Source organism: Lithobates pipiens, unplaced genomic scaffold (genome assembly GCF_037356315.1).
Source record: "Lithobates pipiens isolate NorthernLeopardFrog02 unplaced genomic scaffold, aLitPip1_a1.2 Scaffold_18, whole genome shotgun sequence".
NCBI lineage: Eukaryota > Metazoa > Chordata > Amphibia > Anura > Ranidae > Lithobates > Lithobates pipiens.
Genome location: NW_027507758.1, coordinates 442,197,561 through 442,222,221, shown reverse-complemented (window position 1 = coordinate 442,222,221; position 24,661 = coordinate 442,197,561). Strand labels below are relative to the sequence as shown.

Genomic DNA, 24,661 nt, shown 5'->3' with positions numbered 1-24,661 from the left:
CAAGCATATTTGTTAGGTTACAGAACAGTCAGGTAAGGACATTTGGAGAGATGTACAGTATCCTTCATGATGTCTAGTCAAGTGGACATTTCAGCTGCAACAGTGGGTGAATATTGTTAACCTCTATGTTAGCAAAACCCCAGATAAAATTATAATTCTATGATCTCAATTTATATTTCCCATATTTATGCCTTACCTTGCTATAATAGTAGCAATCATCCTCCTTAAGCAGAGGATAAACTTTTGTCACCTTTCTTCTCTTAACTTGCTGATTATAGAATCTGACAATTCCATAAAGCCCAATTAAACTTACAGTTTAATTCAGCTAAAATTATTCCAGGAACATCTAAATAAGAATTGTCAAACGTCTCACTGTTCATTTTCTTTATAAGGCTCCGTTCCCCTATATGCAAATTGGATTTGTTTTGAACCACTTCCAATTCATATGACATGGGAACCACACATGGCTTTCAATGGATCCGGTTCACATATATGCGGTGCAGCAGCACTGCAAATTAGATGCAAATTTACAAAAAGTCCTGTGCGTTTTCTGAGCACTGCACTGTAGTGTGATTCATTTCCAAATTCCAGACTCATTGCCTTCTATGGGAATGCATCTGAATCTCACATCTCATCAGTTTTGAACATAAATTCAATCAGAAAAAAAACAGTGTGGAGGTCCTTTTTTTGTCTGGTACAGACTTTAAGGGGAAACCCATGGCAAAATTAAAATAAAAAAATAAACGGCATGGGGACCCCACCAAATCCATACCAGCTCCTTATCCAAGCATGCAGCCTGACAGGCTAGGAAAGAGCGGAACAAGTGAGTGCCCCCCCTCCTGAACCATACCAGGCCAGATGCCCTCAATATGGGAGAGTGCTTTGGGGCGGGGGGCTGTTGCCCTACACCCCAAAGCACTATTCCCCACAACTCTGGCTGGTGGTTGTGGGGGTCTGGGGGCAGGGAGTTTATCGGAATCTGTAAGCCCCCTATGTGAATGAGTATGGGGTCCATTTTACCCCTACTCATTCACCAAAAAAACTGTCAAAAAGAAATAAAAACACAGAGACTGTTTTTGACAATTCCTTTATAAAGAAGACAAAAAAATGCCCCCCCCCCCCCCCATGTAGATCCGGCATCAATCACGTTGAATGTCGCCAAACAAGGGAAAACAAGGGAGGATCCCTAGGTTTAGGATCTGTATATGTACTAGGGACTCCTTGCAGCTGACATACATTGTGGTGCACCTGTCGACCAACTAATTGGCTGCATTGCACTTGAGGGTCTTCATGTCATCTGAGCAGATGTCTGCATGACATTTGGGGCTTGTTCATTCTATGGCATTGCAATAACATGCAGAAATGCTTTTTACATGCATTGGTGCAGTTTAATGCTAATCATTTTGAATGCCATCCCAATGCACCTTATGATGGACATGCGTTGCAGTGCAGTAACATGTAGTTCCAAAAAATGGATATATATGGAATATTTTTTGCCAGTGCATCACACTGTAAAGCACCCTGTCAGGTAGGCTGTAGGGGACCTCATGATTTCTAATACCGTTCTTGAGCCAACTCTTAGCCCTTGTACACACGGTTGGACATTCCGACTAAAAATGTCCGATGAGACCGGGTTGTCGCATAATCCGACCATGTGTGGGCTCCATCGGACTGTTTCCGTCAGAATATCCGTCCGAAAGTTTTAGAGCTGGGCTATAAAATTTTCCGACAACATGATCTGAACGGACTTTGTCCGATCGTTTGCAGAGAATTCCGATCGGACAAAGTGCCACGCATGCTCAGATCAAATTCCTAGACCAAAGCTATTGGCTACTAGCCTGAACGTAGTCCCGTCGTAACGAAATAGCGTCATCACGTTCTGAACAATCGGATTTTCCGACAACTTTGTCCGACCGTGTGTATGCAACACCAGTTTTGAACAAAATCCATCAGACAAAATCCAACGGATTTGGTTGTCGGAATGTCCGACCGTGTGTACAAGGGCTTAAAGTAAAACGATAGGCAAAACTTTTTTTTTCCATTTTGGATAGAGGGAGAGTTATGACCCCTGTTGGTTAATTTTTTACCATCTATGCCCGATTGGGGAGATTTACCTTCACTTCCTGTCCCATAGCCAAAATCCCTGCAAATTAGAGGGTCCTCAAGCCACCAAAACTATTGTCCCTATTGGAGGATTTCCCATCTATTACTTTTTGCAGACAACCCAATTTGGGATTTTCTTTTATTTTCTATTCTAATAGTAAACAGGACAAATAGAGAGGATGACTCCCCCTAAAGGTGGCAAAGACAGCAATAAAAACTGACAGGTGTTCTAATCCATCTCCACTCTGTCCAAAGCTAAAGAAAACTTTTTTCCTTTAGTTATACTTTAGACGTAGTAAGGTTGCATGCCAGAGCTTGAGCAGCAGTGGTGTTTAAATTGTTTATCAGGGAGTGTTTTGGAACCCTACAGAAAAATCTTTTTTCTACACAGGGTCATAGAAGGGTCCTTCCTTGCAGAATGCAGGCAGTGAACAGGCTTTTCTACTTAGCATAATAAATAGCCTTTACACAGATTTTGTTCTGAAGAACCTGGAATGTATTTTTCTGATTTAAACTAAAAGTTCAGTTGAGCCCCTGTTCGACATCTATTTACAACAACAAAAATGAAATATCCCCAATATCAGGGCAAACAAAGAGAGTAGATCTCCCCAATGTGGACACTCACCACGCTATTAAAAAAATAAAATAATTAGATACACTTAAAGTGTCCTTACACTTCCACTGTTGTAGAAAATGTATGTGTATGACATGTTTCTAAAGCCCCATACACACTATCAGATTTTCTGCTGAGTTTTTCCTTCAGATTTACCAAAACCATGTAGTGCAAGGGCCTGCCTGATTGCATACACATTGAAACTCCTAAGGTTTGACCTCATATTATATGGTTTTGGTAAATCTGAAGGAAAAACTCAGCAGAAAATCTGATAGTGTGTATGGGGCTCTAGTGGTGCAATAGTATCTAATAAAGGTTGGGAATGTGTTACTGGAAATCCATTTTATATTGCACCAAGGTCAGTTTACTGGCTACTTCTCTCTCCAGCCCTTACCCATCTCCTCGATGAAGCCAGGATTGTTGCAGGCCACTTTTGAATGGATGATGTAGGAGAGTAAAGAACGTCAGTTTTCCAATCCCCTCTGCTTATGGTATATTCCAAAGTGCTCAACTCTGAGGACTTTTGGGTTGGAGTTATGATATCCTGGCAATGGTTAAATGAGAAGAAAATCATGGACTATTTCCTTGATTTGCCTGCAGTGCAGGCAAAGGAGAAATCAAAGTTCTGTGAAATGACAATTTGTACAAGTAATACAACTGTGCTTTGTACATTTGCAATAAAGGCCATGATGAGGTAATAGCATTTTGTGACATTATAATAACAGCAGCAAGTTTTCCTTTTTGGATGTAACAAAATACATTTTGATTAGAAAGCAACCATAGTAGAAAGTTTAGGACCATACAGCACTATTTAGAATATAACTTCTGTTCCCTTTGTTATCACCAGTGGGCATTTGTAACGTAATTAAGTAATGATTAATGTACACCTTAAATTGACATTGTTTTGCATTGCCTTTAAAATACCACTTAATTCCTTCTCATTTATATGGCTAGCTTAACACTGGATCTTGAAAATTTAGGGAAGAACATACAAATTCAAATTTAATATCTAGATGGACATTATTGTACTGCTTCTACTATGGTATTTGCTTATATTCTATGGATCTGAAATCACAGGAAGTTTAATTTTGCTGCCACTTTCTCTTTTGCCAATATTTGTTCTTAGCTGCATAATTTCCTTCCTTATTTCCCACTTCCTTTATTATATTATTAGAATACTTCATTGCGCTAGTCAACAATACCATACAGGGTTTTGAATAGCTAGATTTTTAGACAACAAAGAGATAGTGCTTGTCAAAAGAGGATAGAATTCCTTCAAGTATGGTGTAATTAGGGTAGTGATTGGCTGAGGCATTGATCTAGTTCAGAAAACTCTAGTCTGATTTTTATTTATTTATTTTTATTTTTATTTTTTTAGTTCTAGGTGGGAAAAGTTAGCATATGTCAACATATATCTGTCTCCAGATCTTCCTCTTTGCATCTTCATTTTAATAACACGAAAGATAGAGAGGGCGCACTGCTCATAAGGTGACCACGTAGGATCCTGTGCTGCTGTGTGAAGCTGGGCGCCTGCCTGGTCCACGTCCAAATCCGTGTAGCACAAAGAAAAGAAGAGATGGCTGCACTTCCAGCATAAAAATCCATGTCTTTATTGAAAATCCTTTAAAAGCAGAGACAACACATGCACATACATCTCTGGGAAAGTCAGCAAACGTGTTTCACTGATGCCATGATTCAGAAAATGAGTGCGAAATGCGTTTGCTGACTTTTCCAGAGCTGTATGTGCATGCATTGTCTCTGCTTTTAAAGGATTTTCAATAAAGACATGGATTTTTATGCTGGCAGCCATCTCTTCTTTTTTGTGCTTCATTTTGATAACACCTCAGCAGGAAGTTAAAGTATACTAAATGCAGAACATTTAGTTTTGGATAGAGTGAAGAGGAAGTAGTACTTTCATCAGTTTTTAGTGCTGTCTGTGCCCTTGCTGAGAAGATTCCCATCTCTATTTGTCCTGTTTACCATTATCGTTGAAAATGAAAGTAAAAGAAAATTCTTCCAATGGGGACACTAGTTCTGGTGACTTGGGGGTCCCCATGGAATTCCATAAATTTTCAGGGATTTGCTCTCCGTTCCTGTTTGGCTATGGGACAGGAAGTTAAGGGAAATCTCTGCAATGAGACAGAGATGGCGAAAAAAAAATCTGATAGGGGTTATAACCCTTCCTTGCTTTATCCAAAGTGAAAAAAATAACATTTTGCTATAGTTCTACTTAAAGGGGAATCTTAGAAGCACCAAAAGAGCCTTCAATAAAAACTTGAAAGAAGTTTTAAACCTTCCCAACTGTATTTGAGTCAATGAAAACCTTTTTGTTTTAAATATCTATATTGAAAATGTTAGTTTGGTTAGTATGGATAACATCTCTTGAATAAACAGTTTAGTTTAATACTAAGGAAGGACGGTGTTTAAAGCAGCAGTAAACCCAAAGCTAAGAATGTAATACAGTATTATTACATCAATAATAGCATGCAATGCCGAGCTGCGGTTTCCAAAGCGAGCAAAGTCCTTTCTTGTATTAAGAGAAGTATGGACTTCTCTCAGAGAGAGAGAGATATCATTTTGCCCCTGTTCAAATCATTAGTAAGACCTCATCTGGAATAGGCAGGTCAGTTTTGGGCACCAGTTCTCAAAAAGTATATCGGGTAACTGGAGAAAGTGTAGAGAAGGCGAACCAAGGCATGGAGGAGCTCAGCTATGAGGAAGAATTGAAGAAACTGAATTTATTCTCTCTGGAGAAGAGGAGATTAAGGGGGATATGATCACCATGTATAAATATATAAGGGGTCCATATAGTGAACTTGGTGTTGAGTTATTAATTTTATGGTCAACACTGAGGACAAGGAGGCACTCTTTACATCTAGAGGAAAAGAGATCTCCAAATATATTAATTTAACAAAGCCCCACCTCTTCCTTGTCCGTGATAGAGGAACACTGATACAATGCTGGGAAACTGTATCAGCGTTCTGTCTATCACAGATGAGGATGAGGCGGGGCTTTGTTACAATGGATGGCCAAACAGACTGCATAACACAGTGGGGGACACGCACTGTTTTAGTAATGAAAGGTATGGCTGCAGATGGGCACAATTAGGCTTTAAATGGTCACAGTGAGACTGCAAATGGGCACAATTAGACTGCAAATGGGCTCAATTAGAATGCAAATGGGCACAATTAGAATGCAAATGGGCACAGTGAGTCTGCAGATGGGCAATGTTTACCTAGTAGCTGCTGCATTTTCCCACCCTAGGCTTATACTCGAGTCAATATATTTTCACAGTTTTTTGTGGTAAAATTAGGTGCCTCGGCTTATATTCAGGTCAGCCTATACTCAAGTATATACGATACATAATACATAATATAACTGGGTACTAACATTTATAGGTAAAGTTGATCCAGGGAAAATCGAATTGCCTCTCTGGGATCAGGAAGGAACGTTTTCCCCTGCTGTAGCAAATTGGATCATGCTTTCTGTTTTTTTTTTGCCTTCCTCTGGATCAACTGTGGGTATAGGATTGTGTATATGGGATTGTATGATATTTTTTATTTTATTTATTTATTTTTTATGGTTGAACTAGATGGACTTGTGTCTTTTTTCAACCTGACTAACTATAACTATATTTCAGGTTACCAATCATTAGAAGTGGTGGCTGCATTTGTTTTCTTTTTTCTTTTATTTTTTCCCCTAGTGATCTGGCCAGTAACACGCCTTTTATATTAGAGTGCCCTCACTCTGGGTGAAGAAGCACAGAGGCACCTTTGGACAGCAGCATTGGTAATCTGGGGGAGGGGAGTGTTAGATGTATAGATCTATGTTTGTCTCAAGCATGTTTGAATCCTCTTACTGTTGACTGACTCATTACCTCTGCTGGATGCCTGTTCCAAGCATCAGCTGCTCTTTCAGTAAAATAATACTAAGATTAGTTTTGAACTTTCCTCCTGCTAGTTTGAAGTCAAGTTCTTGATTTTGGGTTCATATTAAAAACCCTGTCCTCCTGAACCTTATTTGTCCCCTTGATGTATTTAAAGGTTTCAATCATGTCTCCCCTTTCTCTTCTTTCCTCCAGACTGTAGATATTCGTACAGTCTCTCCTGATATGGTTTATCCCCAAGATCTTCCACCCGTCTCTGGACTCGTTCTATCTTATCAATATCTTTTTGTAGGTGAAGTCCCCAGAGTTGGACACAGTATTCTAAATGAGGTCTCACTAAAGATCTATATAGAGGAATCGGGACCTCTTTTCTCCTGCTGGTGACCCCTCTAGTAATACATATAATTTTGTTTCCTTTCCCACTGTCTATCCTACTATTTGCTCATTTTGCAGTCATCTGAAATAAACACTCCCAAATCTTTTTCCTCTGTAGTGCTGGGTAACACTGTACCCCCAATGTTGTACTCTATCAAGGGAATCATTTTCACTAGTTGTATCATTTCACATTTAGATACATTGGTCGAAGAAGTGAAAACTGCAGTTCGATCTCCCAGCAATGCCAAATCATATTCCAGACACCTCCAGGTATATCAACCCTAATAAACACCTTTGTGTCATCAGTGAAAAGACTTACCTTGCCCAACAAACCTTTAGTTATGACTAAAATATACATTAAATAGAACAGGACCCAGTACAGAGCCTTGTGGTACACACTAGTGACTGCTCTCTTCTGAATGAACCCCATTTACCACCACACTCTGGTATCTATCCATTTGCCAACCCCATATCTACTAAACCACCCAAGGGTTAAAAAGGAAGTAAACCTTGATGAGTTTACTTCCTCTTTCATTCCCTGCAAAGGCAAAGCATAATGGACTACTATGCATCGCATAGTAGTCCATTATGTGTCACTTACCTGACACAGGAGCCAGCGATGTCACCGCTGTCCCCTGTAGTCCGGCGCATCCATCTTCTCTGTGGGGTCTCGCTGCTCCACCGCTGTCATTCGGTGAAGCCGCGATGACGTCACTCCTGCGCATGCGCATGGGAGCCGACACGCGTGGCATCTTCGTCGCCTGAGCGCCGCTCTCTAGGGCGCATGCGCCGTAGAGAGCAGTGCTTGTCTTTCAGCAAATATCTCCTAAACCGTATAGGTTTAGGAGATATTTCTTGGACCTACAGGTAAGCCTTAATCTAGGCTTACCTGTAGGCCAAAGTGTGTTGTAAGGGTTTACAACCACTTTAAGTCCTAGCTTGTACAACTTTTGTATTAGATCATTATGTGGAACTGTATCAAATGCCTTGCTGAAATCAAGATATGCTATGTCCACAGCACCACCCTGGTCCAAAACATTATTGATGCAGTCAAAAAATTCAGTCAGATAAATGCTGCTTTAAAGTGCAATTTAAGCCAAACCTTTTTTATTTTGGACAAGATGTAAAAGAGCAAAGGGATAAATGTGGAACATGTTACATATTACACCCATATTTAGGGAGTAACATGCTTCAGCTTCCGCCCCCCCCCCCCCCCCCACACACTTCCTCCAGCTTTGTAACTGAAAACCATTACAGAAGTACAGAGTACAGGTACAAAGATGGAGGATGTGCCTGCAGAAGCCTGACATTGCACCCATGATCTACTGATCACAGGTGCAATGCTTAGCAGACTCCTCTGAAAAAAATAATAAATGCACATTTTTTTCCTGCAAAAATTTGCGGATTTTTTTTTTTTTTTCAGAAAGGTAAAATTAGCCTTTCAGATGTTTTTATTCATGTTTCTACCCTCAATAAAGAGTGACCATAACTTTATAGTGGGAATCAAACACTTATTTTATCTGATTTATACAGGGAAGCTTTAGGACCCTTGTTGAACAACACCCAGCCACCAGAAAAGTTTATATTACTTCCTCATGGTCTCCATAATCTTAGGGTAGTGGTTTTCTTATCTATAATTTCCTTCTTTGGTGCCAATAATTTAAATATAGTATTCCTCATTGTCCTCAGTGAAGATTTCTCCATTTACAGTTAATTAAAAGTTGAAACCGATCAGATTTCTGGCATAAGGAGCTAAGGAAAATGCTGATGTGTTTCTCAATGTGGGCCTTTCAGTGCAAAAGACTAGTAAACATTAAAAAAATTCCCTTACAGTATATCCCACATATTTTCAGAATCTTTAACATTTGCTTTGCCTGAAACATGAACACCTAACCTCCAAAATGATCTCTTTGCCTTACCCTTAATACTTAACTTGTTACTGACTATTAACAACTCCAAAAATATAAGTGCACTTCTATTTAACCATACTTCTCTTGTGGGTCACATGACTGCACTTACCTGTGTTATGCTGTGACTCTGAATCAGCCAACAACGTTTTAAAGCCCACGGTACACTGACATCACAGAGCAGCTTCAAACTGTGGAAGGATCCCAACAATAATGGCGGGATCCACGCAGATGCCTGATCAACAGCTGGCATAGCCCCTCAGCACACAGCTGAGAGCCTGAGCCAGCCCCTCCCTCTTTCTACTCAGCCTCTGCTCAGAGAAAACCAAGAACTGAGCACTAGGAGGTCATGTGATTTCTGGCTTCTTGTGCTTAGAGCTAGCGTGGGGCAGCTGAGCATTACACCGATGCTGCAGCTGGGAGAGGAGTATAGATGTGTGTTTTTTTTACCACTTCCCCAAACTTCTCCTTTAAAATGAAGTATCACACTCTTTCCTGCCCAGATCCATACTTACCTGAATTTTAGAGATTTGGCCTGCTGAAATGTTGACATCCACTTTCTTGTTGGCCACTCCTGTGAGGTCCATCCCTATAGATCTCTAGTTAGATAACCGCAGATAAAGAGATACAGCTCACTGAAGAGAGAAACTTCAAACTGATTATTTTTAAGTGCACCAACAACACAGCAACCAATCAGAAATCTTGTACTGCCATTATATCAGTAAAGTGGATTCTAATAATCCTGTGCTTAAAATGTAACTTTTTTTTATTTCACGTACATTGAAATTGAAGTACACCTTACCCCCAGCACCCCACCCCCGCTAGTCTTAAGATGTCTCTGTACAGCTCAGTAATTTTTCAGGATTTTCTCTGCTGGGCCAGTGCCAGTGTACTGCAATCTTCATTAAATCCTATGTAACGCTCAAATTGAGAACAGAGTTTGGATTAAAAATTATCCATAGGATGGATTTAGAGTATGGGGCACTGAAAATGCTTACCAGCAGCTGTAAAAAGGAGACTGCACAACCAATATCTTACTTGATTAAGGCTTTGATTTAGATTTAGACTGGCAGCACAGCTAGGGCAGGAGGGATATCAAAATAAAATTGTATTTAAATAATTAGAAATTCTTTATAAAATAAACGAATTTATCTTTTTTATTTAGTGCAAACATCCTTTTTTGTTTCACGGCAAAAAAAGTAACACTATCCATTATCAGTACAGTTATAGCTGAAGTATTGGTAATAAAGTTATCAATATTTCTTTTGAAGAAACCAGAAGCTGTTTTACTAATAAAAGAAATGTAATGTGGTATTGCTGTAAAGAGATATAAAGTTTGATCGTAGAGTTCTTGTCTATAGTAATGAAGGCCATCTGTTAAGAGAGTAACACCTCGCTGTGCTCCTCCATGCACTTCATTACACATTCATAAACACTATGCTGTATATTCAAGTGATTCATGGAATATGCAATATAGTGGTAATGAGGTAACAGAGATGGCTAAAGTAGCTGTGTCCTAATATCAAAAACATTAATTGGCTTAAGATCCACTTTAAATATGGGAAGCTTTTGAAATCCTCAAAGTGACGCTAAAGTCTTGTTTGTTTTGTAAGAACAAACCTGTTATACTTATCTGCTCTGTGCAGGGGTTTTGCATAGAGCTGCCTGGATCCTCCTCTTCTTGGGTCCTTCACTGGTGCTCCTCGCCCCTCCCTCCTGCTCAGTGCATAACAAAAAGCAGCTTGCTATGAGGGCACCCGAACCAAGCCGTTGCTCTGTGTGTCCATTCAGACAGGAAGCCATGGGTTGGCTCTGCCCGCTCTCTCTCCTCATTGGCTCACTGACTTTGATTGACAGCAGGGGGAGCCAATGGTGCCTGTGTGTCTCAGCCAATCAGGCTGCCGAGACTCTCATGCAACATTGCTGGATCAAGATTGGGCTCAGGTAAGTTTGAGGTGGGCTGCTACACACAGAATGCATTAAGATAAAAAAAAGTCTGCCTTTAAAACCACTTTAAACCATTTTAAACAGAACCAATTAGCACTTTAACGCTCTGTTAACATTTGAAGTAGGGAAGGAGGTAAAAACTGCTTTGAGCCAAGTTTTTTTACTGCCACCAAATTGTTACCCCTTAGGCTGCAAAGGCAGCAGATGGGGATGTACATATGCCTAGGTTCCAAAAAGGCAAAAATGATATCCAGGGTTGGCAGCACCACCCACCAAAATCAACCCATTCAACTGAATGGGGCTGACCTGCAACCACATGCAGTGCAGTCTGAAGAGTGATCCAACACAGGACACTCTTCAGAGGACACCGTAAGTGTAAACGAGCAGGGGTCAGCAGTGCAGCCTAAAAATTGCAATCCTTTTACCTCTGCTGACAGTTACATCAGTATTGGGAGCACCCACCACAATCCATAAATGTAACACAAGTACAGGTACAAAAGGTTTGTCAGCACACATATCTCACATTTTATTTATAAAATATCTACACATTACACAGTAGTAGTCCAGCTGATACATTGTCACACCTCGGTGTATTCACAGTATATCCGTACTTCTGATTTCCGCACACTCTGTAGAGATTTTATACTCTCGCTCCGCGATCGGATGCTTGATCTGTTGAACAGTCTCTGAGAAAAGGATCTGCACATGAAGAAATAGATGATGGGGTCCAGACACACATTGCAGGCTGAAAGAAAAAGAGTGGCTTCCTTGCAGTATACTAAGATTTTGTATATATTCTTATCCAACACGGTATCCAGCTGGCTGAAGAGGAAGGGGAGCCCACAAAGGTGATAGGGCAAGAAACATACAAAGAACACTGCTACAACAACTCGTATGCTCTGGTTGTGTCTTCTTGTCCGGCCTGAACAACTGACAAAAGGCTTGCTGGACTTATGGATGTGGTGGGATATTGAAATGTAACATACAATTAACACCACCATCACAGTGAAGAACATTATCATATTAATATAAGTAGTCGCTTCATGCCATTTAGCTCCAACTGGGCTCTTGAGTTTTCTGCAGTCACTGACAATGTCTCTGGTTGGTTGTGCATTTGTGAGGATAACATTCGGCAAGGCAAACAAGAACATGGACGTCCAAACACATATAGACACTATCTTTGTGAACTTGATGCTGTACATTTTTGAACTACCAAATGGTTTTACCACTTTTAGGTATCTGTCGATGCTAATTAGCCCAAGGAAGATAATGCTAATGTACATGCTTGTGTAGAACAAGATGCTGGTGTAGCGGCAAAGGTAGACATTGAAATGCCATGGAGCAATCCCAGAGGTGTGCACGATTTTGAATGGAAAGGACACTGTCATGAGCAGATCAGCAACCATTATATTCTTGAGATACAAAATGAAGCTAGTCTTGTTTCTTATGTGGAAGAAAATCCAGACAGCAAGACCATTCAGCATGACACTTGCCAGGAATATGACAAGGTATAACACAGGAAAGATAATTCTTAAGAGTTCCGTGAGAGCTGTAGAGTTACTGTTTTGGTCTGTCATGTTAATGTATTCTTCACCTTTTCTGTCTTCTGGGAAAGAGAAAAAATAAAAAGATTAGGAAAACAAATGTTATGAGTAGGGATTTCAGAAACAGAACTGGGGAAGCTGTTTTTGAACGAATTCTTTTTTCAACTAAACAGCATTATAGACAGAAGTAGATTTATATGTACAGTCCAATGCAGGGAGATACATGTGACTGTGAAACCATAGCACAGTTATAACGGGGACCTCTGTCTAGCTAATCTCAATATCAAAGGTGATTCCTATAGTCATACAGAATAGCTTCTTAGTCTACATAGCTTTGTTTAGAGGTTCCCTACATTGACATACATTTATTTAAAGTGGTTGTAAACCCTCCCCCACAACTTTGTCCCATGTAAATCAGCATAAAAAAACCCTAATGCACACTGATTGTAGATATCTCCTTACTTGCTTAGTATTGTTGTAATCCTTTTGTTCTTTAGAATGACACCCATGAGCATGCCCAGATCTCCCCTGATTTACGGCACACTCTCTATGTGCTTGTCTATCTATTATCAGGACTTCCTACAGCACACCACTAAACTCCCAGGAGACTTCATAATCACTCAGAGCTTCCTCCTACACACGATGTGACCATGTGATATCACATGCAGTGTAAACCTGGCCATTACTGCAGTCTTATCAGCTGAAGCTGACAAGACTGACAAAGGCAAACATTAGACAATCGGCACAAGTAAATACTATGAAATAAAAGAAGTGAGCTATGAACAGGGAAGCAGGGTTGCCATAGAAACGTTGGATTAAGAAGGAGGCTTGGTTAACAGTACAGGAAGTGCTCAATGTAAGGGCGGAAATACACTCCACTGTGGACTCAGAAAAATATTCTTAAGATGGCGCTGCCTAACCCCTGGAAACAAGTTTTTTTAAAGTTTCTTTAAACAGTAAGTAATATGCGATTTGGGCTGAATTACAGTGGCTATAGTTTGATAATTACTTATTATAATGGACTAAATGAAAAGAAGCATCAGAGTGGGAGAGTTTACTTCCTCTTTAATACAAATGTATTTACCAAATGCTATTGCTACCTGCATAACTCAGTGTATAGCCAGACAGTTCTAAACTCCTGTGCATTTGTGTCGCAGAACAGTCAAATAATCTACTATCTTTATAGCTACACTTTTAGCCCTAGTGCTAAGGCCCAGGGCGGCAGATGAGTAATAGGTATTTATACCCACATACCTACACACTGATACTCTAAAACACATAGCTAACTGGGAAACATAACCAACATATTACAGTCCTCTATACAAGCAGGCTGGCTAATAATAAGCACTCTGCGTACTGCCTTCCATTCATCTATCCACGTTCCATACTGTATATTAGGGATGCTTACAAAAAACATTGGGGTCCATCTTTGTAAAGCAATAGTCCTATAATAAAAAAATGCAAAAGCTTAACCTCTTGCATTATTACATTTACTATTTTGGAATTTTTTATTGTTGAATTGTGACATTTATGTTATATTCTTAGTCATTTTAATATAATAAATTGGCTGCAGGGCGAATTGCAGATATTGTTACATACCTCTAATATGCACACATTACCACTTCTTAATAGTGTCCAGACCCGACCTGCATGCACTTCCTTTCTGTTGCCTAGATAGACCACCTATTGTAGTAGCTGTGAGGGTGAGATGGGCCAGCTCTTCAAAGTGCCAGGAGTGCTGAGTTTTGCATACTTGACCCTATTAGATGGACAATGTAGTGGTACCTGTATTTTAGTCCTGTACTTACTTCAGAAATTCAAAGTTACTGACAGGTAGGTTAGGAGATTTATGTCTGCCTGCACACAGATTGTGGCAAAATGCTACTGAAGCACTTTAAGCATGAAGAAGATATAATTGGATGGCAGGCCAAGCTCTACATCACTAGAGCCTGTAGGTACACAGCTTTTGGCACCGAAAACCATTCTGCTAGTATATCCTCTCTTACAAAACATTTTCTTGTTTTACAGATTCTAACATGGCTTAAACTATTGTGACAATGTATAAAAAGGCTCATAGCAGATCAATATATTCCTTCTAAAAATGGAAAGAAATGAGTGGTTGATAACTATACAAGAAAACCGCCTCTTTGCCACTGCCACCCATAGGCACACATCTTTTGTGCATAATGGTAGACTGTTCTTGTTGAACAGGTGTTATGTTTGCAGCTTGTTCCTTCCTTATTTTCTACATCATCCTCCCATTGTCTCATTCTCATTGTTCTTCCTTTTTTTTATAATTCAGGTCTTGTCTATTCCAGCCAATAAACGGAAACCTGAACCCTTCCCTTGGCTAGCACATTATTAATATGTAGTAGGAAGAGATACATATTCTAATACATTTTTTTAGTTTACATATTGAAAACATACATATTTTATTTACAAATCACTTCCATATCAATGCATGGTGCTGGGATGTTCTGCAAAGCAAGTTGGAAGACTGGGGGAAATTCTGCAGAATTTAGCTGAATTTATCTGTGGGAATATTCTATAGAAATAAGGGCTCTTTCTGTATACTAAATATATGTATCTTCCTGTTCTAGTATAGCGGTATCCCCGTAGGGGCTGCTAAGTGATTTGTCCCAACTGTCACCCTGCTCGGCTCGACATTCACTTCCCAGACATTCCAAGACAATGAACAGTCCATCGGCTTTGTTTTGTTGTTTTATTGAGGGAATTTAACTTGGAAGGGAAAAATGGGATGCACAGTAGCATAATAGCAAATTTGCTAGGGACAACTATGTACGCTCTTTGTACACTTCTCCAGACTTCTCCAGGACCACCCTTGATCTCACAGGAGCAACTAGCACATGGTTAGGCCTAACACTAAAGCAGCCAGGCCTAAGTAACTTACCCTTTGCAGGCAGGGACCATGGGCCCCTATGGTGTAGCAAAAAGTAGAAAGTCTTTTGTACTAGCTGTCCTATTAGGTGGACTGCTGCTCTCAGTCAGTCCCCTTCAGGCCCTGCCAGCCCCTCTTGCTGCAGCTGCCCGACTCCACTGCCTGTGACACTGCAATCCTCCCTACAGGCTCCACACCCAGCTTTGACTGCTTCCTCTCAGTCCTCTCTGGCACCTCCTGTTCAAAGCCTCCACGATTTCCTGGAGGGCTCTGTCCAGCACCCGAGCCCAGGCCCAAGGTCACCCCCCCCCCCCAGACTGGTGAGCTCCCTCAAAGGCCACCGGACAGCCTAGTACTCCATCCTCAGTTCTGCCACCCAACAACTCCTTCCCAGCTGGGCTGACCCTGGGTATTTCAAGGAGGCCTGTCCCCTGCCAATCCTAGTTGGGAATTGGTCAGGACTCCCTGAGACACCCCAGACAGCTCCACCTCTCTTCTCCTCCTCCTCTTCTCAAATCTTTTAGAAGAAAGAGGGAGGTAACAGTGAGGTGATGCTGTCTGTGAGTCATAGCTGCTACTCTGAGCCACTCCCAGCCCACGCAAACCAAAACAAACAGGCCTAAATTTACCTGCACTACCAAAAAAAAAATCCTAACCTCTAGCACCTACATGTATAGCGGGTGCTGTATCAGTTTTGTGTGTATACAACCAACAGTCAGGAATGATGTTCCCTAGAGAACATATTTCTGTATAGAGGGAGAGCTCACGTCTATGTTAGGGTTCAGACCATGATGATTTTTGTGTACATGCATAGCTCTTTATCTGCACACGGAGGTGGTTATTTGTATATAATTAGGTGCTTTGAAAAATGAGCAGAAAATCATTTTGCACTTAAGGAGTGATCTTTCTAAATTCCTGCCAGTAGGAACAGGATAAGGCATTGTCATAGGAGGCAGTCAGTGACACAGTGGAGACCACTGGTGTCAGTGTTGTAACAGTGTGTCTATTCTGGTTTCGTTTTGATATACCTACAACCAAAACACTACCACGTTTCCCCGAAAATAAGCCAAAAACACTCTAGGGCTTATTTTCGGGGTAGAGCTTGCCATGAAATGTGCTGTCTTCCCAGTGGTTGCAAAATGCCAGAATCCCCTATATCACAGGATCACATAATGCAAAAGGTGTGCATTTCTGCAATGCAACCATGAAAATACCTTCTTCTATGGCCTGGCTAAACGGTCTTCCACCGCTCCGAGCACTGCAGAGAGGGGAGGGGGGAGAGGAGATCCCCCCTGACACTAGGGAGAAGAGGAGAGCAGTGGAGATCAGCTTAGCCCTGCTCGGTGCTTTAATGGCCCACCTGAGCTGTCTTCCACAGCTATGATTAGAGCAGAGGGAGGGGGGCCGAGTTCCCCCTCTGACACGCAGGAGAAGAGGAGATCAGCTGAGCACTGATCGGCGCTTCCATATCCCGCCCTGAGCTGTCTTCCCCGCTCTGAACAATGCAGGGAGGGGGGCCGAGATTCCCCGCTGACAGCAGAGAGAAGGGGAAATCAGCTGAGCGCCAAGCAGTGCCGCACCAAAGGTAACAACTCACAGAATCACAGAAACACACACCCTCCACAACATATACTAGTGCAGGAGAGTGGACTGTAGCATTGCACAAACAACCTAAATTAGGGCTTATTTTTGGGGTAGGGCTTATATTGCAGCCCTCCCGAAAAATCACAGTAGGTCTTATTATCGGGGTAGGTCTTATTTTCGGGTAAACGCGGTAGTAGAGTAGGGCAAAGGTCTCCCCCAGTTGGCCTAGGGAAGCAGAAACTGTAAATACAGCAGACAATAAAGTGGATGTGCCAGCTCTAAATATATTAAGGTAAACCAATCAGCTTAAAAAAGAGAACATGATTATTTCTTGTTAGATTTCCCCTTTCCTACAGGTTCTTACTGTGATTGGACATTGCATGAGTTTGTCAGCAGGATACAGCCAATGATTATGACTGCACACCTGCTAATCGTCTGTGGACAATCACAGTACAGAGTTCTGTGTTGACACATAGAACTCTGTGCACAGACAGCTATATATCTATTTTTTCTCCCTGAAATCAGTGTTGATTTCAGGGAGAAAAAATAGATAGATCTGCTAGTAAAAGCAGCACACATTGTACTTGTTAGGCACACAGGTAACCCCTTGATTGCCCCTTGATGTTCCAGCCGGTGGCATCAGTATAGTGTACAGTATTACCATTGACCACTGTGTTAGTGTCACCAGCATCTGTGTCTGCTAGTGTCCCTCCCAGCCAGTGTCAGTTAGTGCTAGATTGCCCCCCCCCCCTCCCACACACACACACTATCACAGTCACACTATAAGTCACTGATCAACGCAATTATGAGTATAGTGTCTTTATGAATCATTATCTTGATCACAATCAGAACTATACTAGTGTCCCCAATAGTATAGTGTCCCCAAAAACACAGTTTGGATTTTACCAAAGATATGTAGCAGAATACACTTTGGCCTAAATGTATGAAGAAATGTAATTTTATTGGTTATTTCTTAAAAGAGAATAGAAAAAAAGTATATATATACAATATATATATATATATATATATATATATATATATATATATATATATATAATGTGTATAATCTTTTTTTAATTTCAGGTATCTTTTCATTTAAATAATAAAAAAATAAAAAAAAACTAGTGGTGATCAAATACCATAAATACAATACTCTCTTTGTGGTGTGAAAAAAATGATATAAATTTCATTTGCATACAGTGTTGCATTAACGCGCAATTGCCAGTTAAAGTAGCACAGTGCTGAACAAGTGGTTAAGCATGTTTGCTAGCATTGTCAGGTTTTACTGTTGAGCCTTTGGTTGTAGTGCAGAGTGGTTTCTACCCCAGAGGTGGAAGTTGAAAGTGACATACTGTAAACCCATTAGTTGAGTAGATTAGGTAGAGCCTTTTATTCTGAAATTTTACTCCACTTTGTTTTCAAAATCCCAATTCATATCTGATAAAATCCTTGAATATTTTTTAAACGTATTTAACAAAGCACAAGTGTGCAGTTGGGAACCATACCAATAAAATGTCCTCTTTCAATGATCTGACTTGATCTTACTCAAGTCTGGTTCATGGAAAATCTCGAGGCACCCTTTAAAATTATGGACGAGGCGAGGTACCCCATTCTAAAATGTAAAAAGCAATTTTAATAATTTTACATAATGCATCAACATCCATACATGTAGGACACCCAACCCTAGAGGTGATTTATTCTTCCAAATAAAATACACTTTTGAACACTGCTACTGACTAGTATTCCAGTGTTTCTCTTCTCCTCGGCTTACATGACCCCAGCACCGATAGAGAGGGGAGCGGAGAATCGAACAAGGATGGCGTGCAAACGACTGACATCCTCCTTATCAACTGATGATGTCATTGGTTGTTAGGAGGCCAGCGGTTAGGAGGTCGTAATGGTGCACAATGAAAACCTGTGGCTTTGTGTGAATAAAAGGCAGGCTCGATCCACCTGTTGGCTTGTATACAATTTTTGGGCAATTTTTAGGCATTTTGCCAAGGCACCCCTGAAAAAACATCTAAGGCACCCTTGTTGAAAAAGGCTGATCTAAGTTACTATGCTTTATAGATTGTTGTTTTTTCTTGCTGTGTATAAGGCCCCTTTCCCACGATTGGCACCTGTCCGATTTTCAGGTGGATCCAAGCGGGCCACCCATTGACTTTCTATTCTAGGCAGAGAAATGTCAGCGGAGATTTGTCCGCTGACACTTGCCTGCCATCCGATCCACCAAGATCCACTCAAAACATAAAGACGGCGATACGTTCGCCATCCATCCAGTGGATTGGATGGGATCGGGTGAAGATGGACAGACTGTCAATTTTCATCCGATCTCCCTATAGAGAACAGTGGAGCTCTGACAGGCCCATCCGTGCACAGTGAGCAGAGACAGACCTGTCATACGCCTGCTAAGCTGGAATCATCAAAGCGATCCCATGCTGAGCTAGCGGAGTCTGTTCAGCGGATCCCCCCTCCCCCGTGTGAAAGGGGATGTAAAAATGACATACAGTATGTATAAACTAAACACAAGGTAATCAAATCACATTGTTTTCAATAAATAGTACTGTATATGTTTTCCAAGTACATATCATCTGCATTGTAAGCGCAAACTGACACTTTCCTGATTGCACATACCTTTGTCAAGTCATTTTGAATGTGATAAACATATTTCAACCAAATTCACAATGTAAGTTAAGAAATGCATGCATCCTTCAACTGGCATGTTTCCAAAGGTATTAAACACACAGTTTGTGAAATATTGTGCATTACCAGGTCTACATTTTTGGACAGGATCACAGATAATGTACTTAAATCAGGGGCTTTAGCCCGCAGTCCAAGAACCGGGGGGGGGGGGGGGTTGTATGTGGCGCAGCTTTTTTTGGGGGGTTGGGTGGTGGGGTTGTGTGACTTACCAGTGCCCACTAAACACACCTTCCTGACACTGACCATTACACTGACCTGCCTGGCCTACATACACTGACTCGCCTGACCTACATACCCTGACCTACATACGCTGACCTGCCTGACCTACATACATTGACCTGCTTGACCTACATACACTGACCTACCTGACCTACATACACTGATCTATATACACTGACCTACCTGACCTGCATACACTGACCTGACCTACATTCACTGACCTGCCTGACCTACATACACTGACCTGCCTGACCTACATTCATACACGCACTGTCTGACCTATCTCAGCTCAGCCGTGGTGTGCGGTCACAGCAGGCAGTCGGTCAGTCACTCGTCAGAGAGGAGCCAAGCCGAGGAGGAGCGGGGATGTAGCGTTCCCGCCTTCTGGAACCTGCAGGCTAAGATGGACGTCACTGACACGTCCCGTGGTCCTGGAATTGACGCTGCAGGCTCCAGAAGGCAGGACCTGCTATGGCACTTGGCCGCACTTGGCCACTTTCGGGCGTTATGGCACTCGGCCATTTTCAGCCGTACTCGGCCACTTTCGGCCACTATGGCGCTCGGCCACTTTCAGCCGCAGCCGCACGCGCCATCAGATCGGTCCCGGCGCACGGGGCTAACGATGGAATGCAGCATTCAATAGACTTGGCGCTTTTTGGGGTCACATTTGGGGCTTCAGCCCCCCCCCCCCCAGCCACCCCCTCCCAATGCCCCTGCTGACTGGACTGAAGGATCATTTTACTGTACTCACATAAAACTGGGGCTTATTTATCCATAATTATATTAGCTACAGAACGTCTAATCTTTTGAAACATACTAATTCTGTAATGGTTTGTAATTTAAATTGAGAGGTTCATGTGTCTACATGTGAGACATAGCAGATTCAGAGCACATTCTTGGCACACTGCAGTACTTTTCAGCCATATGAAACCAGCAGTTTTTCCCACAGTTGAGGCATCATATTAAAAATCACAAGTTTGAAGCAGGGAAGCTTGAACTGGGATCATGAAGGGTTCTTTTCAATCAGTTTTTTATAAAAACATGTGAACCATGTCTCAGAAATGGCTTCGCTGTAGCTCCAAAACATGAGTTAAAGAGACACTGTAACTGTGCTGGCTGCATTCTCCTGTTGGGGCCAAGAGTCAAACACTTTGTCAGCTATTTGACATATGGTGTGGTAACTTACGCAAGATTAATGACATCCTCCCCAGTCCCATGTGACAGTGTTTGGAGCTGGTGATTGTCTCAGCACTGCATTCTAGGAGGTTATATGCTTTTACTAACCAGAACGCATCAGCTATTTAGCAAAGGATCAAAAGGAGTGTCAGGGGAGCATTGCAAAGGTGTGTTTAGGGAAGAGAGATCTTTAAAGAGGAGCAAAGTGACAGAGTCTCTTTAGGCTTTGCTGCCAGTTACTTTGGTTTTGAGAGCAGAATGGCTGTATAGGAAATGAAAGGGCAGGGAGCAACTGCATTTAGGCCCACAAGGAAACCACTGCACTCTATAAATAAACATATGACTTCTTTATTCACCAGCTGTGCTTACTTGTAGTTAACTACTCTTTTTCAGATTGATTCTACAATCTAGTAAGTTGAATGATACAAAAATTAAAATGTTACAATTAAAATATAAATTGAAGATGTCTAACCTGGTTCGTATCTTGGAACGCTTTAGCTCGATATCTATATTTGGAGATGAATCTGAAAAAGTCACAGGCTCTCAATATTACACTCTCTCCAAGTTCTCTCACAATTACAATCCTCATTTTCTTTCTTTCTTTCCTTCCTCATTTTCTTTCAAATTAACTACACATGCTCTTACCTACTTGGGTATTAAATTAACTTTGCATCCTTCATCACTGTTTCAAGTGAAATACCCGGCAATGCTTGATCATTTAACATCCCTCGTGTCCTGCAGGTCGTCATTACAAGTATGCTGGTTTGGTCGCATAACAGTAGTCAAAATGACGCTACTCCCTAAAATCCTGTACCTTTTTAGAGTACTCCCTGAAACAGTCCCTCCTCATTATTTACATATACTGCAGCGCCAGGTTAATACCTATATATGGGGTCCAGCTAAGCCGCAACTGCCTAGATTGGTTCTTATGCATTCTAAACTACAAGGTGGCCTTGTAATCCTCTTTATGGATTAGTTTGGCAGCAGCAGCTTGCGATCCCCTGGTTGTCGATTAACTCCTTTAGCTCCATCTTAAGGAGTGTAAGTCAACCTCTAACCTTATTACAGTTCATTACCTAGCATTACCTAGCAGTTTGAGAATTTCATGTCCTTGGCAGTCCTCACATGTTCCGCTATTATCTTTTTTGGACCATCCTTCTTTCTATCCTGGTCATGTAGCCCCAACCTCTTTTCACATTTGGCAATCACTGGAAGTTTACCGCTAGGGTCGCTTGGTTACACACTTCGTTTTCCATTCATTTGCATCTCTGCGTGAGCAACACAAGCTTCCCAGCTCAGAAGTGTTCAAACATCACAATCAAATAACACATTTTTCTTTTCGCTTTACACTAGAAGCCAATTGGATTTTCAATCTCAAACATTCATTGAGCACATATGTTCTTCAGACCCCCGAACTCCTGGTCTGATATCTAAAATATATGCCCATTTGACCTCTACTCTGAGTTCTATGATTCCTCTCTATAGCTTGCCTTGGGCTGCTGGCCTCGATGTCCTGCTGGAATCAGCGGATTGGTAGGATATCTGGCAATCCATTAAATCAAGGAAGACCAAGTGAAGCAGTTCTAAACAGTAATAATACACTCCTCCGTGTGGTTGGGGAGCTCATATACAGCCCTTGCAGGCCCTAGTTAATTGAGCTGAGCCAACTTGGGGAAAAAAGGGGAGAAAGAAAGAAAAACAGGGGGGGGGGGGGGGGTGAGAGGAAGGACATGAGCAACTATAAGGTTTTAACTAGATAATATATAGTTCTGGATAGAATTTCCAAAGTACTCCCCCAGATTGTTTTAAGGGCTGTGCAGATAGTGACATGCACCTGCATGTTTGGTGGACCTGCCCCATAGTTTCCTCATACTGGACTGAAGTGTTTTGAATACTATTCGTGTGAATACGTGAACACCGTTAAAGTCTATGGGATGCAAAAATGAAAAATCAAAAGTGCTAATTTTAAAGGCGTATATGCATGTTATTGTCATAAAAAGTGTTTGGGGACCTGAGACCTGCCCCAGGAGACATGTATCAATGCAAAAAAAAAAAAGTTTTAAAAACTGCTGTTTTTCAGGAGCAGGGATATTAATAATGCTTAAAGGGAAACAATAAAAATGAAATATTCCTTTAAATATTGTGCATGGGGGGTGTCCTTAGTCTGCCTGTAAAGTAGTGCATCTTTTATGTGTTTATAACAGTACCACAGAATGACATTTCTAAAGAAAAAAATTCACTGCTCGCGGCTGTAATGTATTTTCGGATATCCTGGCAATATACATAAAAAAATTATTGAATAAACGGCATGTGTTTCCCCCTCCAGTCCATACCAGGCCCTTCGGGTCTGGTATGAACCCCGCACCAAAATGAAAAACAAAAATTACGTATTGGTCCCCCAGAATCCTTACCAGGCCCTTCAGGTCTGGTATGGATATTAAGTGGAACCCTGCGCCATAATTTTAAAAAATGGTGTGGGGCACCCCAAAAATTCATACCAGGCCCTTAACCGAGCACTCAACCTGGCAGGCCGTAGAAAAAGGGGGATGAGCCCCCCTCCTGAACCATGCCAGGCCACATGCCCTTAACATGGGGAGGGTGTTCTGGGGTCCCCAATAAAACACCTTGTCTCCATGTTGATGGGCACAAGGGCCTCTTCCCCACAACCCTTGCCCGGTAGTTGTGTGGGTCTGTGGGCAGGGTGCTTATTGGAATCTGGAAGCCCCCTTTAACAAGGGGCCTCCAGATCCCACCCCCCCTATGTGAATGTGTATCAGGTACATTGCACCCCTACTCATTTACAAAAAAAGTGTCCAAAAAGTAAAAATGACAGGAGACAGTTTGGGACAAGTCCTTTCTTAAAAAAAAAAAAGTGCTATGATGTCCATTCATCTTCGATCACAGTGTTCGACACGAAAAAAAAAAGAAAAGGAAAACTCTACCTCCATGGGGTCCCACGACTGCAGCCTTTTTGTACTGACAGCTCTTATATAGCTGAGTGCGGGGCCATACGGTGACATAAGTGGGTGACCCCACCCCCTTCTGACATCATATGCCGTCATGTGACATCACGTAACGCCAGAAGGGGCGGGGTCACCCTGTTGTTGAGCTGACATGCACTGCAAGACTTTTGAGAGACTTTCCACTCCCTACTTTTTCATTTCTCCCCCCATTTTCTCTTTAGTTTTTCTTACAACTACTGTACCACTCTTTCTCTGTAATTTTTTTTTACAATAGGCTTATTATCATGCACTCTGCATATAGTATATTTGAACTTTTAAGCACAGTTTCTACCCTGCCTGACAGGCTTACTTTGTATGGCCTTTTAGGTTCGTTTTAAGCTCTATTGATTTGCTTTGTATTGTTCCATATGTGACATTGAATGAATGAATGAATGAAATACTTGTATAGCGCACAATGCGAACTGAATCACCTCTAGGCGCTAATACAACCAAATTTGTGAAATCTATTTCCTTTTTAAAACAGAGTATATTCCATTGAGATTTGGACATGCATATTTGTGCCTGACTGCCTGTACACTGATATGTTCTTTCAATAAAACTTTTTGAACAGAAAATTTTAATTGAAAGGAAATATGTACTTAGGGTTTAATATACAGTATTCTTTAGTCTAATGGAAAAATAATTCAGCTTATCAAATGACTGATTCATGGAACCCTATCAAGTTCATTGAAATTTAGTTGAT

General features: G+C 41.4%; 2 protein-coding genes across 7 annotated transcripts in view; one reads left to right on the top strand and one right to left on the bottom strand.

The window, feature by feature from the left end:
- MED12L (mediator complex subunit 12L) overlaps positions 1-24,661 on the top strand; it is a 740,921-nt gene that overhangs the window by 366,971 nt on the left and 349,289 nt on the right. The window lies entirely within an intron of this gene.
- LOC143988517 (G-protein coupled receptor 87-like) overlaps positions 11,333-24,661 on the bottom strand; it is a 31,894-nt gene continuing 18,565 nt past the window's right edge. For 2 of the 4 annotated variants that reach the window (XM_077488163.1, XM_077488162.1), the window contains exon 3: positions 11,333-12,434. In XM_077488163.1, the coding sequence (XP_077344289.1) occupies positions 11,410-12,434 (1,025 nt within the window). In that variant the 3' untranslated portion in view covers positions 11,333-11,409. Of the gene's footprint in view, positions 12,438-24,661 lie in introns of all 4 variants that reach the window. The other 2 variants (XM_077488161.1, XM_077488160.1) reach the window with 1 other exon arrangement.